Here is a 15,052-nt window from a genome sequence, read left to right as displayed (position 1 = left end):
ACGCACCACATGACACGTTATTGGTAATGGTACTAAAATAGGATAAGGGGTTCAATAATTTCGTCATGGTAGGCCTTTTTTCTTTTAAGACAAACCGTTCTTCTTAAATGGATAAAAGATTAATACTTTTAAGACTTAATTACGCCATTTTTCACATTAAAGTTTAATTAATAGAGGAACTAAAATCACTTGGAAAAATAACTAGAGGACCAACATAGACCAAAAGTGTATATAAACTTAGGGTGTGTTTGGTAAAAATGAGTTATAAGCTAGCTGATAGCTGATAGCTGAAAAACTAGCTTATAGCTGATAGCTGAAAAGCTAGCTTATTAAAATTAAAGTGTTTGATAAAATTAGCTGTTGAAATGACTGATAAATATAAAATGACATAAAAGTACATATTTGTTTATTTTTATTTCTTTATAAATCACATATATGATTTTTTTTCCTAATATATTTCTTTTTAATATTTCAAATTATTTTCATCTCCAAGATGATAAATGTGTTTTATGAACTCAATTGACATTTTTCACTCAATAAATTTTATTTTTTTACTAACTTTATTTAACTAAACTAGCTTCACAATTTATTTATTATTATATTATATTATAATTAAAATTAAAATTAAATACTACATTAATTAAAAGCAATGTCATAAAGAAAAAGTTAACAACAAAATAGAAAAAAGTATATCGTGTGGGTAGGGTAGGTTGGTTGCAGTAAACTATAAAAACATGGGAACATGGGTAGTTTATTTTTCTTTTATAAAATATTAAAATTAATGTAATAAGGTTAAAATTGGAAAAAGTTATAAAAAAACTACTTGAAATAGTTTTTCAAAAAACGCTATAAGCTCATGAGAAAAGCTTGTTACCAAACACATCACGTTTTCATCCAACTAGCTTATAAGCTAGTCCAACAAGCTATAAACTAGCTTATTTGTGTTACCAAACACAGCCTTAGTTTTTCATAAGTAAAAAACGTTTCTTAGTGGAGTAACTTACCTTAAGAAATTGAATTATTCGAAGCTAAACTAAGTTTGGATATTATTTTAAAAATACTAGTAATACTTTGAGAAAAGAGTAAACTCCCTAGACTTTCTTTTATCAATGTGAGAACTTATGGCTGGCAGTAAATGAATCGTGGAGGCTCAAATCTCTACTTTTTTGTATTGAATAGGTGAAAAAATCAACAAATTAAAGATCACATGTGACATCTTAGTATGGTGTCCACATCATGAAGGACCAAAGTGGATGATTTGCATTTGCAATATATATGCATGTCATAGGTCTCTTTGTTACTTTACCATCCCACTCCCACAAAAAGGAAGAGCACACACATAGACTAGAGTGGACAATATCATCTGTCTTATAACAAAGGAATGAAAGATGGAATGTCGCTGTTGTATGAATGAGGGATTAAATTACATTACGTATAGTGTACACTGCACTATAGAATCAGAGTTAACTTTATGTGTGATAACAATTGCAAACGGAAGAATATGGGTGATGTGTTGGTGGAATGAATATGCGTAGGACCTCTTATCACCGTAAGAGATGATATTTTTTGGTTGAGAAATGATATTTGTACAACCACTTTTTGACAACTTTTGTGACAACCCTCTCTCTCTCTCATACTCACATGTATTTTTGTTCTATCTCTTCTTCTTTCTCTCTATTCTTTTTATCCAATAAGAAGTGAGAAAAAGTGGTTGTCACAAAGGTTGTTTAAAACTAGTTGTACAAATATCACTCCTCTTTTCGGTTTGCGTTTGGGGTATAATGACAAGCTTTAATTTCTCTCTTGAACATTTTTCCCTCTTATATTTGGGCATGCAATCATATGCTACTTTTACACGATGGATTCCATTACTGTTATGGCACATTAATTTGAGTTAAGATATGCAAACAATGCACTGGAGTATACCACATCCAAATGCTTTGTTCATAAGGAAATGTGACTAAAAAATTTAAATACTTGTATTTGTTAAGATGGAAAAAAGAAATATATAGTTAAAATGACAAAATTAACCCTTCCCATTTTGGTATTTGAATTTTTTACCACTTTTTTTCCTCTACATCCAGATTTTCCTATGGCTTGCCTCCAAAGAAATCCTGAAAAGCAGAAACAATATTACAGTGGATTCAACAGAACTAAACTAATATTAATTTGAACTAGTTATTCCTCCTGTCCCACTTTCACATAAAAACCATGCATAGTTATCACAACACTCCCTTCCCCATCACTATCATGACTCATAACTTGCTTCATGTAACATTCTTTGAAGGGATCAACAACGGTGTTTATTGAGAGTGTCAATGTCCAGGTATGGGTCTGAGGTGCATCCACAGAGAACCGTCGCAGGCCACAGCAGCTACTTGGCTTGCACTGTTACTTTTAAGTCCAAAGAAGCCTCATGTCCCCGTGCACGGGGTTGACCATATAGATTGACACAAGTAGCTAGTTTGCCACATAGAAAAATGAAGGGCCAACAGATAAAGCAAAGGGCATTTTGGTCTTACACAATAAATTCTCTCTGCGATCCCAGAGTTCCAGCTTTCTTCACAAACCCGTATGAAAATCATTTGTGGTAGTGCCTCAAGCTTTGGTCATTTTGAATGGTTTTCAAAAGGTAATATTGTACTAAATGGAAGAGGTAAAAATTTGACAACACAATGTTTGGCATTGAAGGGAATAAAAACCCAAAACATCACAAATAAATAATGGGTTGGGAACCAAAAAATTTAGAGTCAAATACAGGTAGTAATATCAATTTTTATAGCTTATGTTACTAATTCAAAGACTGAAAACACAAATATTTCCTCATTTTCACCCCTCCAATTTTTCTCTCAACCACAGGATACTGAATGATCATTTCTTTGACATTTATTTTCTGTTTCTTGTTTATTTATATAAACTGCAGATAACAAAAGACAAGACGACTAAACATTGTCCATCATTCATAACTTCAACAAAACGAAAGCATGGTTTATGATAATACACAGAATTTTGCATAAAATGTAATAAAATTCAAACTGTATATCCACAATGTTGTAGACTTACGGTTGTTAGTATAAAAGGATCAAGTTTGTTACGTTGGATGATGCTTCGGTTATTGTCGTTAGAAGAAAGTAATCAATCACCAGCAAGTCATTTTCTAAGAAAATTCTAGACAGCACTCAACTACCAACAAAGTGTGTATTTTCTGTCATGGAAAAAGGTAACATCACTGATTTAACTTTTAGTAAAGTATAGATGTTTAATTGTTGTTAGCAAAAAGTGATCAAATCTAACATCTAAATCACATATTAGCTAGAAGTGATTAAAAGCTTTTGTATTAAGCTGCAAAATTTAGACTATATAACAAAAATAACACCAGTTCAAATTCAATTCTGACCAAAGCGATTTTACAAAATCAAGTTTATTCTGAAACACATTTGCCAAACACTCACCCAAACATACACAAAGCAGATCAACTCGTTAATCTCTATTTTCTTTCTGTTCAATTTACACACACCATTTTCCCACTTACCCTGCACATGAACCATATATTGATTGACAGCCATGCAACTTCACTAACTAAACCATGGATATTGAGATATAGATAGAGAGAGAACCACATGAAAGGAAGATCAAAAGCAGCAAACATTTCTCATTGGCATTATAAGGATATTTTTGTCAATCAAGTTAAACTTCATATTTAATAAGTTCATCTTCTCTACCCTACAAATCTCTCCGATATTGGAGGAGAGTCTCAGTTAAGTGAGGATGAAGTTGACTCCCCTCTAATCCCTTCATCTTCCTATCCCTCCAAAACAATAAACCAAACCACGAAAATTGCAAATAATTCCTCTCATTTCCTCTTTCCCCCATCCAATGCCCTTAAACAAATACGATGTAAGGTCCATCTTTTCTCATTGGGGATGATAACCTTGGATTTCCATACCCCTTTACCTAATGATTCTATATTCAATCCCTAATTTCAAGATTGCCTCGTCTATATTTAATGGTTATAAAAATGAAAACAACTGTACAACTAATATACATTAAAAATCACATCACATCCTAAAAAGACTCGTACCTTTTAGAAGGTAGATCCTTGTTACTAAAACACCACATCTGTAATAACCCAGTAGTAACGAACTAATGGAGCAGTAGAAAAATTAAATTAACCACTGCTCCATTAGTTGGTTATTACTGGGTTATTACAATTTACAACATCAACCTTAGCATCGAGAAAGAATTGATCAATTATAATTCGTGCACATGTAAAACAACAACGAATAACGATAACAATCCAAGTCTTATCTCACTAGGTTGTGACACAGAAGAATAAATGAAAAGATAGGGTCAAACTACAAACAATCAAGATACAAATCATTGCAGAAATAATAGTAGCATAAGCATAAAGAACAATATAACAAAAAAAAAAAAAAAACAAGAACCTGATTGATTACTAATCATTGCGGTATCTTTCATGAACATCTTTGACCATTTTGAAGACGGTATCAGCCCTCTCAGCAATGTTAGGTAGTTTATAATTTTGAGCAACGTAAACACCGGCAACAGTTCCAGCTACAAAAGAGAAGCAATTCTTGATTATACCAATTGTTGCTCCCGCTGCCGCTACGAAAATAATCACTGTAAGGATCGGATCAATCAAAATTAGAGATTATAACCTAATTTATACGGATTTAAATTTAAATTAATCAATAGAATCTTCTCACTGTTTGTTTGTTTCTGGAAGACGAACGACGACGATCAACTGCGACTGCGTTTTCCGGCGAGTTGTCTTCTCTTCAGCTTTCTTCTTTTTATTTATTTTATTTTACTTCTCAGAAATATTATTTTATTTTAATTACTGGGACAAAAGTCATTTTTGTCCGCCATAATACTCCCTCAAATTATGAAATTTTCAAAATAATTGTTCACCCCTTTAATCAAAATAGTTCATTATGTTATGTTAAAATGTTTTGTTGATACTATTATACAAGTTCTTTGATATATATAGGGTTTTGTTAACAGGTGCCCTTGTGCATTTTTTAAACATTCTAAATTAGAAAAATTATTTTTTAAAAAAGTTTAATAGTTTAATTTCTAATGCATTAAATACACATGTTTTTATAAAAAAGTTACTCCCTCCATTTCAAAATGAATGTCACTTTAGCAAAAAAAAAATTGTTTTAAAATGAATGTCACTTTACATTTTCAATACAACTTCAAAATGATATTTGTACATTCATTTAATGACAACTTTGGTGACGATCTTGTTTTTATATCTTTTTATTGGTTAAAAACAATGAAGAGAGATGATAATAACATCATGTGAGTATAAGAGAGAAAATTGTTAAAAAGTTATTGTAAAATAGTCGTAGAAATATCATTTCTTGTAAATTAATCGTGGAGGTACAACTTTCTACTTTTTCGTATGGAATAGGTAAAGAAAGCAACAAATTAAAGATTACAAGTTACATTATGAAGGACCAAAGGGTTGCATTTGCGATATATATATATATATGCATGTCATAGGTCTCTTTGTTACTTTACTATCCCATTACGTATAGTGTGCAATTCACTGCAGAATCAGAGTTAACTTTATGTGTGGTAAGTGGTAACAATAGCAAACTGAAGAATATGGGTGATGTGTTGGTGGAATGATGAATATGCGTGGAACCTCTTATCACTATATAAGAGATTATATGTTTTGGATTGCGTTTAAGGGTATAATGACAAGTTTTAATTTACCCCTTGAACATTTTTCTCTCTTATATTGAGCATGCAATCATATGCTACTTTTACACGATGATTCCATTACGGTTATGGCACAGTAATATGTGTTAAGATATGCAAACAATGCACTGGAGTATAGTATACCACATCCAACTGCTTTGTTCGCAAGTAAATGTCCAGGGATGGGTCTAAGGTGCAACCACATAGAACTGCCACAACAACTACTTTGCTTTCACGATTAATTTGCGTCATGTTTTGGTCATTTTGAGTTGTTTTCAAAAGGTAATATTGTACCAGATGGAACAGGTCAAAATTTGACAACACAATGTTTGCCATTGAGAATAAAAACCTAAAACATCACAGATTGGTTGGGAACCAAAAAATTTAGAGTCAAATACAGGTATAAATATCAATTTCTACAGCTTATCTTATAACCAATCCAAAGACTGAGAACACAAATATTTTTCTCTATTTTCTCATTTTCACCCCACCAATTTTCCTCTCAATCAGACACAGCCTACTGAATGTTGATCACTTTAACCCCTGAGTTCCAGCTTTCTTTGCAAACCCGAATAAACTGCAAATAACAACAGACAACTAAACATTGTCTATCATCCATAACTACAACAAAAAGAAAGAATGGCTTAAGACAGTATACAGGGTTTCACGTAAAAATGTAACAGAATTCAATGTTGTAGACTTATAGTTGTTAGTATTACAAGGATTTAGTTTGATGGGTTGGATGATACTTCAGGTATTGTCATTAGAAGAAAATAACCAACCACCAGCAACATTGATTTATCTTTTAATAAAGAATAGATGTTTAATTAGCGTTAGCACAAAGTATCTAATCTAACATCCAAATCTTATATTAATTAACGAGAAGTGATAAAAAAAAACTTTTGCATTAACTATTAAGTTGCAAAATGTAGACTACACTTTTTCATCAAACCAGTTTTGGATGGTGACAACTAGGGTACCCATGGAAGAATGGTGGGTAATTTACCCCAACCAATACACATTAGCCACATAAGCACATTTTTAAGTGGTATCCATGAACTATCTTGACCCCGCCAACAAATTGCTCATTTTCATTGGTTGGTGGGTAAATTATCCACCATTCTTCAAAGGTAATCTAGAAAAAACCGTTTTGGATTAGAAAAGTCCAAACACACTTAACTTGAGTTCAAATTCAATTCTGACCAAAACAATTTTACAGGATCATGTTTATTCAGAAACCTATTTGCCAAACACTCACACAAAGTAGGCCAACTCATTAATCTCAATTATCTTTCTGTTCAATTTACGCTCACCATTTACCCGTTTACTCTGCCCATGAACCATAAATTGATTGACTAGTATGCAAAATTGCACATTTCTCTAACTACACCCATGTATATTGAGATATAGATATATAGAGAGAGAACCTAAACGAAAGAAAGATCAGAAGCAGCACACATTTCTCATTGGCATTATAAGGAAATAAGCTAATCTTCTCTACCCTACAAATCTACCCAATATTGGAGTCTCGATTAAGTGAGGATGAAGTTGGCTCCCCTCTAATCCCTTTATCTTCCTCCCCTTCACGGGAGGATCCATGTTTGCTCACATTTTCCATAACTCTTCCCTACTTTCAAAGATTGTCCAATCTAATTTTACTTTACTGGTTATAATGATAAATGAAAAGCCACAACTGTACATCCATAAAAACCTTCAAATTATTTTAGAAGGTGGATCCTAACGACTTAAATACCAACCACATCAACCCTCCATCGACCATCATGTTTGTGAAATATAAGACATACCATCACATACACATACATACATGAAAAGTGGTTGGCATCGAGAAAGATTTGAGACACACAAATGAGTAAATGAAAGATACATAGCCAGTCAAACAAACAAATCAAGCACTATTGTCAAATATCAACCATGTTTTGAATTTGATCCTAAAAAATAACCTGATTGTGATTGTGATTGAATTAATCATCATTTTCATCTTTCTTGTTGTTGTCGGGTTTGCGGTAAGTTTGTTCGGTGACTTTTGCTACGAACAAGAAAGTATCAGCGAGCTTAGCAATGTCAGGTACTTTATAGTTCTGAGCGACGTAAACACCGGTAACAGTTCCTGCTATAAAAGAGAAGCAACCCTTGATTATACCCATTTTATTGTATTTTTGCTCCAGCACCGGCGGCTACGAAGAAGAGAATTACTGTAAGGATCGATCAATCAGAAATAAGTCAATAATAATCATAATTTTTAGATTGAATTATGATTGATTCATGGATGGATTTTGTAAAAATTATAATATACTTTACCTGGAATGAATGAATCAATCAATTGATGACTGCGTTTTCCGGCTGTTCACCTTTCTTCTTTCAGGGTTTTAATTTATTCTTTCAATTTAATACTTTTTTTGTTAACACTTTAAGAAAATTAAATCAATAATTAACTACTACCACTTCGCGAGCGGATCCTCTCCTTCACTATTCACAGCCCTTGGATTGATCTTATGGTTGAGGAACAAAAGACTTCAAATAATTTAAAAACTGACATTAGTTTACTTTGACTTTCGTTGTTCTTGTTTTTACCGGAAGCTTTTGCTCCATGACCAGTCCCCTTGTTCTCAATTTTTTATTTATTTTCTTGCTATAAATTACATGTTAGAGGGTGATGTTGTTGGCCTCTTAATTCAAATCATTCTATATTCCTGCAAATGCTTAGTGATATCACAAGTAGGGGTTGACAAAATTAACCAATAACCGAACCGAATCGGTTAACCAAACCATATCAAAATTAACTGAACCATTTCACAAATTTTTGAACTGAACCATTATTTTGATAACAGTTAATTAACCGAACCGAACTATTAATAATCACAGTTATCCAAACCAAATCGAACCGAACCATAACCATATGACAATTTCATTTGTAAGAGCATGATTATCGGTCATATTTTGTGGTATCTTAACTGACAATAAAGACACTGTGTCAGAAAAGTATTGATATTTGCCTTTGTAAAGCAATCTTAAAATGGCTACCGTAGCAATCTACCACCACCGTGTCTTAAGCTTGTGTTGGAATAAAATAATATATAAACTGAAAAGAACACATATTTTTTGGATTGGTGATTGGTTATTGCAATTTCTGGGTCCGTCCCTATTTCATTCATCTATTCACACAACGCAGCAGGCAAAGCAAAGGTATGCCCCTCTCTCTATTAGTATTACCATGCGCGAATTATAGGGGAATTAAGCTAATGAGTCATACCATGAAATTATGGGAAAGGGTAATTGAACGAAGACTAAGAAAAGAGACTCATGTTACGGATAACCAATTTGGCTTTATGCCTGGGAGGTTGACTATGGAAGCGATATACTTACTTCGACGCGTGATGGAGCGATATCGGACGGATAAAAAGAACTTACACTTAGTTTTCATTGATTTTGAGAAGGCGTATGATAGAGTACCTAGAGAGATTTTTGTGGAAAGCCCTGGAGAAGAATGGGGTGAGGATTGCCTATATTAGAGCTATCCAGGATATGTATGAGGGAGCTTCGACTAGTGTGAGGATGCAGGATGGGGATACCGTAGATTTTCCCATAACAATAGGACTGCACCAAGGGTCAACCCTAAGTCCTTATCTTTTTACTTTAGTTTTGGATGTATTGACGGAACACATCCAAGAATTAGCACCGAGATGTATGCTTTTTGCAGATGATGTAGTCTTGCTTGGTGAGTCGAGGGAGGAGTTAAATGGGAGGCTAGAGACCTGGAGGCAAGCCTTAGAAGCGTATGGTTTTCGCCTGAGTAGAAGCAAGACGGGGTATATGGAATGTAACTTCAACAAAAGGAGAAGTGTGGGTCTACCTTGGAGGTGAAAGTTGGAGATCATATCATACCCAAATTACACGGTTTAAATATCTTGGGTCCATAATACAAAATGATGGAGAAATAGAAGCAGATGTAAATTATCGTATTCAAGCTGGGTGGTTGAAATGGAGAAGAGTCTCAGGTGTTTTGTGCGATAAGAAAGTACCACTTAAGCTGAAAGGAAAGTTTTATCGGACAACAGTCAGACCGACAATGTTGTAAGGTACGGAGTGCTGGGCGATTAAGAGCCAACACGAGAGTAAAGTAAGTATAACGGAGATGATGATGTTGCGCTGGATGAATGGTAAGACTAGACAAGATAGGATTAAGAATGACACCATTAGAGAGAGTGGGGGGTAGCACCTATAGTAGAAAAGTTGGTAGAAAATAACCTTAGATGGTTTGGACATGTAGAGAGAAGACCCGTAGATGCCGTTGTTAGAAGGGTAGATCAAATGGAGGAGAGTCTAGTTAAAAGAGGTAGAGGAAGACTCAAGAAAACCATTAGAGAAATCATTAGAAAGGATTTAGAGGTAAATGAGTTGGATCCAAATATGATTTTTGATAGAACACTATGACGTCATTTGATCCATGTCGCCGACCCCACTTAGTGGGATAAAACTTGTTTGTTGTTGTTGTTGATGCATTCATTCATCTTCACTCTATTTTATTTTCACCACACACAAATACAAATATTCAAGTAAAAAACTCAATTTTGTCATTCAGAATTTTTTCACAGTTCAATTTAGTCTTTTTTTCAAAATAATGACCAAATTATACAAGAGGAACAAATTAGTCTAGTTTTATTTTGTCAGACTAAATTGGATTGCGAGAAAATTGTAGAACCAAATTGGGTCTTCACTCTGAATATTAGTCCACTGATAAGCTGAGGCACAACACTTGGACATGCTAAATTCCTAGGTTGCTTTCTCTCCCTATTTTGTTTAACACTTCTTGCTTGGTTTCTTTACAGATTCATTCAAACCAAAACCTATGAAGCTCATCAACATAAATGGGTTCACTCTAGAATTGCTTCGAAAGTATAATTTTTTTTTGTGCTTACTGTCAAGAAGGCCTTGTTATGTTTAAATCAAAGGTTCAACTCTTTTTCACTTCTTTGTTATACAACTACTTTAATTGGTCAACAAGGTGCATGCTTGTTTTTTAGTGAGTGGCCATCTAATATTGCTATTCACACTTTCACAAGGAATCACTTAATCTTAAAATTTAGTTTTACAGTAGTTAGAATTTGCTTCTCTTTTTTTAATACTGTCGTGATAACTGTTAACAACATTTGGTGCTGGTTGTGCTGTTACGACAATCCATCTGTGATAAAGAAATTCATTTCTATGCATTGACGGTGAAACTTTCTTACACATGTGTCAAATCAAATTACACCATAGTGCCGCTTTTATAGGTTAGTTCATAAAATATCTCCACAAATTTACATGACTCATTTGATTGGATGCATGTTTGAAAAAGTTTTACATCGTCAGTGTATACAAATTAAATCCTTGTGATAAATTTTATTTCGTATACCGATTCCTTCTAATCATGATGGTGGTTGGAAATAAAATTCTATTTATGGTCATATACGCTGATCTGTAAAAGTAAAGAGAGCATGTTGAATGAAATGGGGGTGAGGGAATTTAGTGGGTGGAGGTGGAAATTTCTCTGGCAAAAGAGGTGTGTGTGAGTGAGAGGCGGGGTTATTGACGACGTTGCCTCGCCAAGTTTGTTAATGAAGGAAGATTTGTGGGTCTGCACTACTCTATAGTGAAGGTTCTTTCTAGGTTAAACCGGCATATTCTTTTTTAGTTACATTACATTGACGCTGAACGAGGTCAATCTTGCCTTTTTGGAGGCTTTTGTGTTTCGAAGTATATGGAAAAGCCCAACAGCTTCCAAGGCAGTGGTCTTTTTATGGAAATTGCTTCATAATAGAATTCCGACAAAATTCAACTTAGGGTATCGTGGAGTCATTCCATTGGGTATGTCGGTTGATTGTGTTTTGTGTGACAGGACAGGACGGTTGACACAGCTGTACATATGTTTCTCCACTGCAATTTTGCATCTTTTGTTTGGTATAGTGTTTTTCGGTGGTTGGGCTTAATTATGATATGCTACCACCAAATCTTAGCATGCTCTTTGAATGCTTAACTGGGGGCAGCTACGTGCAAGAAATTTTAAATAGCGTACAATGCTTTAGGTAATTTGGAAAGCTAGAAAGGGTATAATCTTTTCAAATGGGATACAGATCCTTTGGCGGTGGTTGACGAAATTAAAGTTTGGTTGTGGCGATTGGGGGGGGTGCATAGGACGAAGATGAATCAGTGTCTGATTAACGAATGCTTTTGGGACCCTGGTGTCCTGAGGCATGTTTCTATTACTCTGTTTTGGTTGTTTGTAGGTGTTGTTTTTCTGCCGACTGGTTTTTTCCTCTGGTGTTTCTAAGCCTCAGTGCCAGTAGGTTTTGTGGAGGTCTTTTATTTGGTTTCGGTTTTCTGCTTGTGAGTTGGCGTGTGACCTTCTTTCCTTTGCTTTCGGATGGTTTGGTGGATAGTTTCTGGGCTCATTTTGGGGTTCAGGTTGTATTGAGATGAGCAATTGTTCACCGTTTTGAGCGCTGCTCTTTGGCCTTTTGGTTCATTTGTGTTGGGTAGCTACATGTGTAGAGTTGGTTCTTTTGTAGTTGGTTATTTTCTGTTGACTTGCTGTAACAATTTTGTGCCTACCAAGGACTCATCTTGTTCCTTGTATAGTGCCTTTATGATCAATAATTTTTTTTAGTGATTCAAAAAGAAAAAAAGATATCAAAATACTTTATGAAAATACTAATCTTTTTATTTGGAATTGATTCAGAAGATTTGCAACCTGCCCTTAGCTGAAGCATATTATTTAACTATTGTTCTTGCAGGGAACTATTGGAAAGTATGCAAGCAGCGAGATTCGAGCCAAAAGTCGAATTCCTCAATGCTTCTCTTGTATAATTTTTTTATATTTGTGTTTTATTCATGTTCAGCACCATTTACAAGAGGATCAAGATGTCCAATTTCACTAACTGTTTCACAAGAGAAGGTCATGTTGCGAGAGAATATGTACAAAAGTAGTAATTAGTAGGACAATAAGGCACACACTTGTTTATAGAGGATTTACTAATTTTACTTTGTTTCTTTCTCTTTCATAACATGACCTTCTTATGTTTTTAAGGAGAAGTTCGCAGTGATGCCGGTACTTATATTATTAACTATGAATGTATACAATACTTTTGCTTCTTTCTGATGTTCCCACTGTTCTGAACTGCACCAGATTCCATATATTTTCCCTGTTATAGCAGCTGCACACAAGACACTTGTAGCCAAGTCGCAAGACTCTTTGACCACACACACTCTTCAGTCAGAGCTCGTTTACAACTACTCAGGGTCCAAACATGTAATTACGTATTGTTATTTAACCTGTTGTGGTTCCGATTTCAAATTAGAGTTGCTAATTTCAGCATGTCTTGCAAATAGATTACTGAATCTTTAAAAAGATGTGGCATCTCTGGAAGCACAATTTATATCCTTGCTGCTCGATTTGATGCTTCTCCTGATGAGGTGAGAAGATTCTACAATAGAGCAAAGCACCAATTTTTTCTGTCACCCTAAGCTAAAATGATATACGTCTCTCTTTACTAGATAAAAGCCATAGAGAAACTCGTCATTGGAAAAGAGATCGACCTGGAGGAGCTGGAACGGAGAGCAAACCAATCCCAGATACAAAAGGTTTGTGAGGGCTCTGATCCAGATCACTTTGCATTTTTTTTGTGTGCCAGCTAGCATATTAAGTAATTCTTTATGTTTCATAATTATAAGATATCTGCCTCGGAACTTGAAGTATCATCACTTGCTGAATGCTGATGCAACTTGCCGAATAGCTGCTCGACTGCTCGTGATGCCTTGTAGAAGAATGATTGTGATCTTCTTGTATGCTTATCTCCTAGCCTTTTTGTGTAAGAATGATTTAGATTTATTTGATCTATCATTAAACATCATTTATGACGAGACATTATGACATCATTTGATCTAAGAAGTTTGACTTCCATCTTGTTGTGAAGTGTAGTCTATTTATAGCTGAAAAAGAACACCAAGTGTAAGAGTAAGAGTTAAAATCACAATTCACAAGTGGATAGACTTGTGCTTTTCTAGATTTTACCAACCAATGGCACAAATCAGATAGTTTTTAATACTCCAAAATTAGGAAGTCTCTTTAGATGATCCAAGTGTTCAAATTGTGTCCACAATTGTAACATCAGATATTCTACAAAGTCTGGTGTTGTGGGTAAAATTTATTTATATCATATTATTCCTACAGCATTGATATTCTAAAAAGGGCACAGGGCATTGCTTACCGGAGAAGAAAATAAAAGATCGGTTGAGGAATTGGAATAGTCGGAGATGGAGTACCAGACTATGCTCTGCATTTGTGATATGGTTGAAGTTAAAAAACAGAAATTTTTAGACTGATAATGTTTGTGTTATATGATCAGATTGAGTAGTTTAATTTGTTGAGGAAAATCTAATTTGTTCAAATAAAATCTCAAATCTAGAAGTTGATAAGATTTGGTTGATTTGCATTTTTATTATTTTATTGCTACTAAAAGGGTTACCACTCCATGTCTCATGGTATTAGTCAAACAATAGAATGAGTCTCTTATCTATATGATATGTCAAAATCTTTTCTAAAAAAAAGAAGGGGGCCTTGGCCCTACAACCACCCTCTGCCCTGTGTGTATGTGATAAAATAGTGGTGTTAATAGCCAGTGAAATGATTCATACAATTTATCTATATCAGTCTGTTCAGTTGTGTGAAGATAGCTTTAACAGGTAATACAAAAGAACTACGGGTGCGATTTTATCGGCTACCACTTAATTAACAGTGTCATTCGTTATTTTGTTGCAAAAGCTGGAAAGTAGTTTCACAATTTTGCAGTGCATAATCAGGCAGTGTGGAGTGACTATTGAGGGATGCAATTCGATCATCATTAGATTTGGTAAATGCAAACTGGATTTGAGATAGCTGCCCACCGTCGAACGTCGAGTGCCTTCGCTTCATAGGCTTGACTCTCGGTGGACTGGAGATAGCTAGTGACATGGAATATTGGAATACATTTGCATGGAAGGCTAGACACTCGGGGGACTGGAGTCTAAGCGACCGAGTAAAACAGCATACGACCATGCTAGAATACGATAAGGACTTAATGAACCAAGGGTTGCAACCGACCGACTGTTTAATAATACTAGCATAGAAAGTGCATTTGGCTGCAGAGGGGTGGCATTTGGGGGTAACGGCCCTCAATATTCCCTTGTCGTTGTCATCCTTTCCTCACCTCTGCTGATTGTTACTCTAGTTAAAAACTAATGACATTATATTATAAGAGTGAGATTTTTTTTTTAGACTTTGGATAAC

General features: G+C 34.6%; 2 protein-coding genes and 1 long non-coding RNA gene across 8 annotated transcripts; 1 reads left to right on the top strand and 2 right to left on the bottom strand.

Annotated features, from left to right (window-relative positions):
- Positions 1–1,795: 1,795 nt before the first annotated feature.
- LOC25487991 (uncharacterized) lies at positions 1,796–4,439 on the bottom strand. Of its 2 annotated transcripts, none has more exons than XR_005644238.1 (2): positions 3,064–4,439; positions 1,796–2,917 (listed from the first exon to the last, which is right to left on the bottom strand). It is a non-coding gene; the product is annotated as an uncharacterized lncRNA (long non-coding RNA). The 2 variants fall into 2 exon arrangements; XR_005644239.1 differs by having other exon boundaries at positions 1,796–2,114.
- Positions 4,440–6,030: 1,591 nt separating this feature from the next.
- On the bottom strand, positions 6,031–8,158 carry LOC25487990 (uncharacterized). 3 transcript variants are annotated; one of them, XM_013610162.3, is made up of 3 exons: positions 8,050–8,158; positions 7,692–7,943; positions 6,031–6,351 (listed from the first exon to the last, which is right to left on the bottom strand). In XM_013610162.3, exon 2 carries the CDS (start codon positions 7,893–7,895, stop codon positions 7,713–7,715), a length of 183 nt encoding a protein of 60 aa, XP_013465616.1. In that variant the 5' UTR covers positions 7,896–7,943; positions 8,050–8,158; the 3' UTR covers positions 6,031–6,351; positions 7,692–7,712. The 3 variants fall into 3 exon arrangements, with proteins under 3 accessions (XP_013465616.1, XP_024631507.1, XP_024631506.1); XM_024775739.2 differs by having other exon boundaries at positions 6,031–6,307; positions 7,692–7,925; XM_024775738.2 differs by having other exon boundaries at positions 6,031–6,307; positions 8,050–8,157.
- Positions 8,159–10,295: 2,137 nt separating this feature from the next.
- Positions 10,296–13,790, top strand: LOC25487989 (EKC/KEOPS complex subunit Tprkb). Of its 3 annotated transcripts, none has more exons than XM_024776081.2 (6): positions 10,300–10,525; positions 12,522–12,588; positions 12,914–13,036; positions 13,117–13,200; positions 13,282–13,368; positions 13,459–13,790. In XM_024776081.2, exons 2-6 carry the CDS (start codon positions 12,538–12,540, stop codon positions 13,501–13,503), a joined length of 390 nt encoding a protein of 129 aa, XP_024631849.1. In that variant the 5' UTR covers positions 10,300–10,525; positions 12,522–12,537; the 3' UTR covers positions 13,504–13,790. The 3 variants fall into 3 exon arrangements, with proteins under 3 accessions (XP_039686866.1, XP_024631849.1, XP_024631848.1); XM_024776080.2 differs by having other exon boundaries at positions 10,304–10,700; XM_039830932.1 differs by lacking the exon at positions 12,522–12,588 and having other exon boundaries at positions 10,296–10,700.
- Positions 13,791–15,052: the final 1,262 nt, after the last annotated feature.

The sequence above is a fragment of the Medicago truncatula genome, chromosome 2 (assembly GCF_003473485.1).
Source record: "Medicago truncatula cultivar Jemalong A17 chromosome 2, MtrunA17r5.0-ANR, whole genome shotgun sequence".
NCBI lineage: Eukaryota > Viridiplantae > Streptophyta > Magnoliopsida > Fabales > Fabaceae > Medicago > Medicago truncatula.
Note: the sequence above shows the minus strand (reverse complement) of the source record. Positions and strands in the feature narration are given on the sequence as shown.

What these genes read in the sequence shown, in the direction of transcription:
- LOC25487990 (XM_013610162.3), bottom strand. Translation starts at nt 7,895, where the DNA reads ATGGGTATAATCAAGGGTTGCTTCTCTTTTATAGCAGGAACTGTTACC.
- LOC25487989 (XM_024776081.2), top strand. Translation starts at nt 12,538, where the DNA reads ATGCAAGCAGCGAGATTCGAGCCAAAAGTCGAATTCCTCAATGCTTCT. An exon ending in TTGATGCTTCTCCTGATGAG is followed by an intron (nt 13,201 to 13,281) that starts GTGAGAAGATTC and finishes TCTCTTTACTAG; the next exon opens with ATAAAAGCCATAGAGAAACT. An exon ending in ACCAATCCCAGATACAAAAG is followed by an intron (nt 13,369 to 13,458) that starts GTTTGTGAGGGC and finishes CATAATTATAAG; the next exon opens with ATATCTGCCTCGGAACTTGA.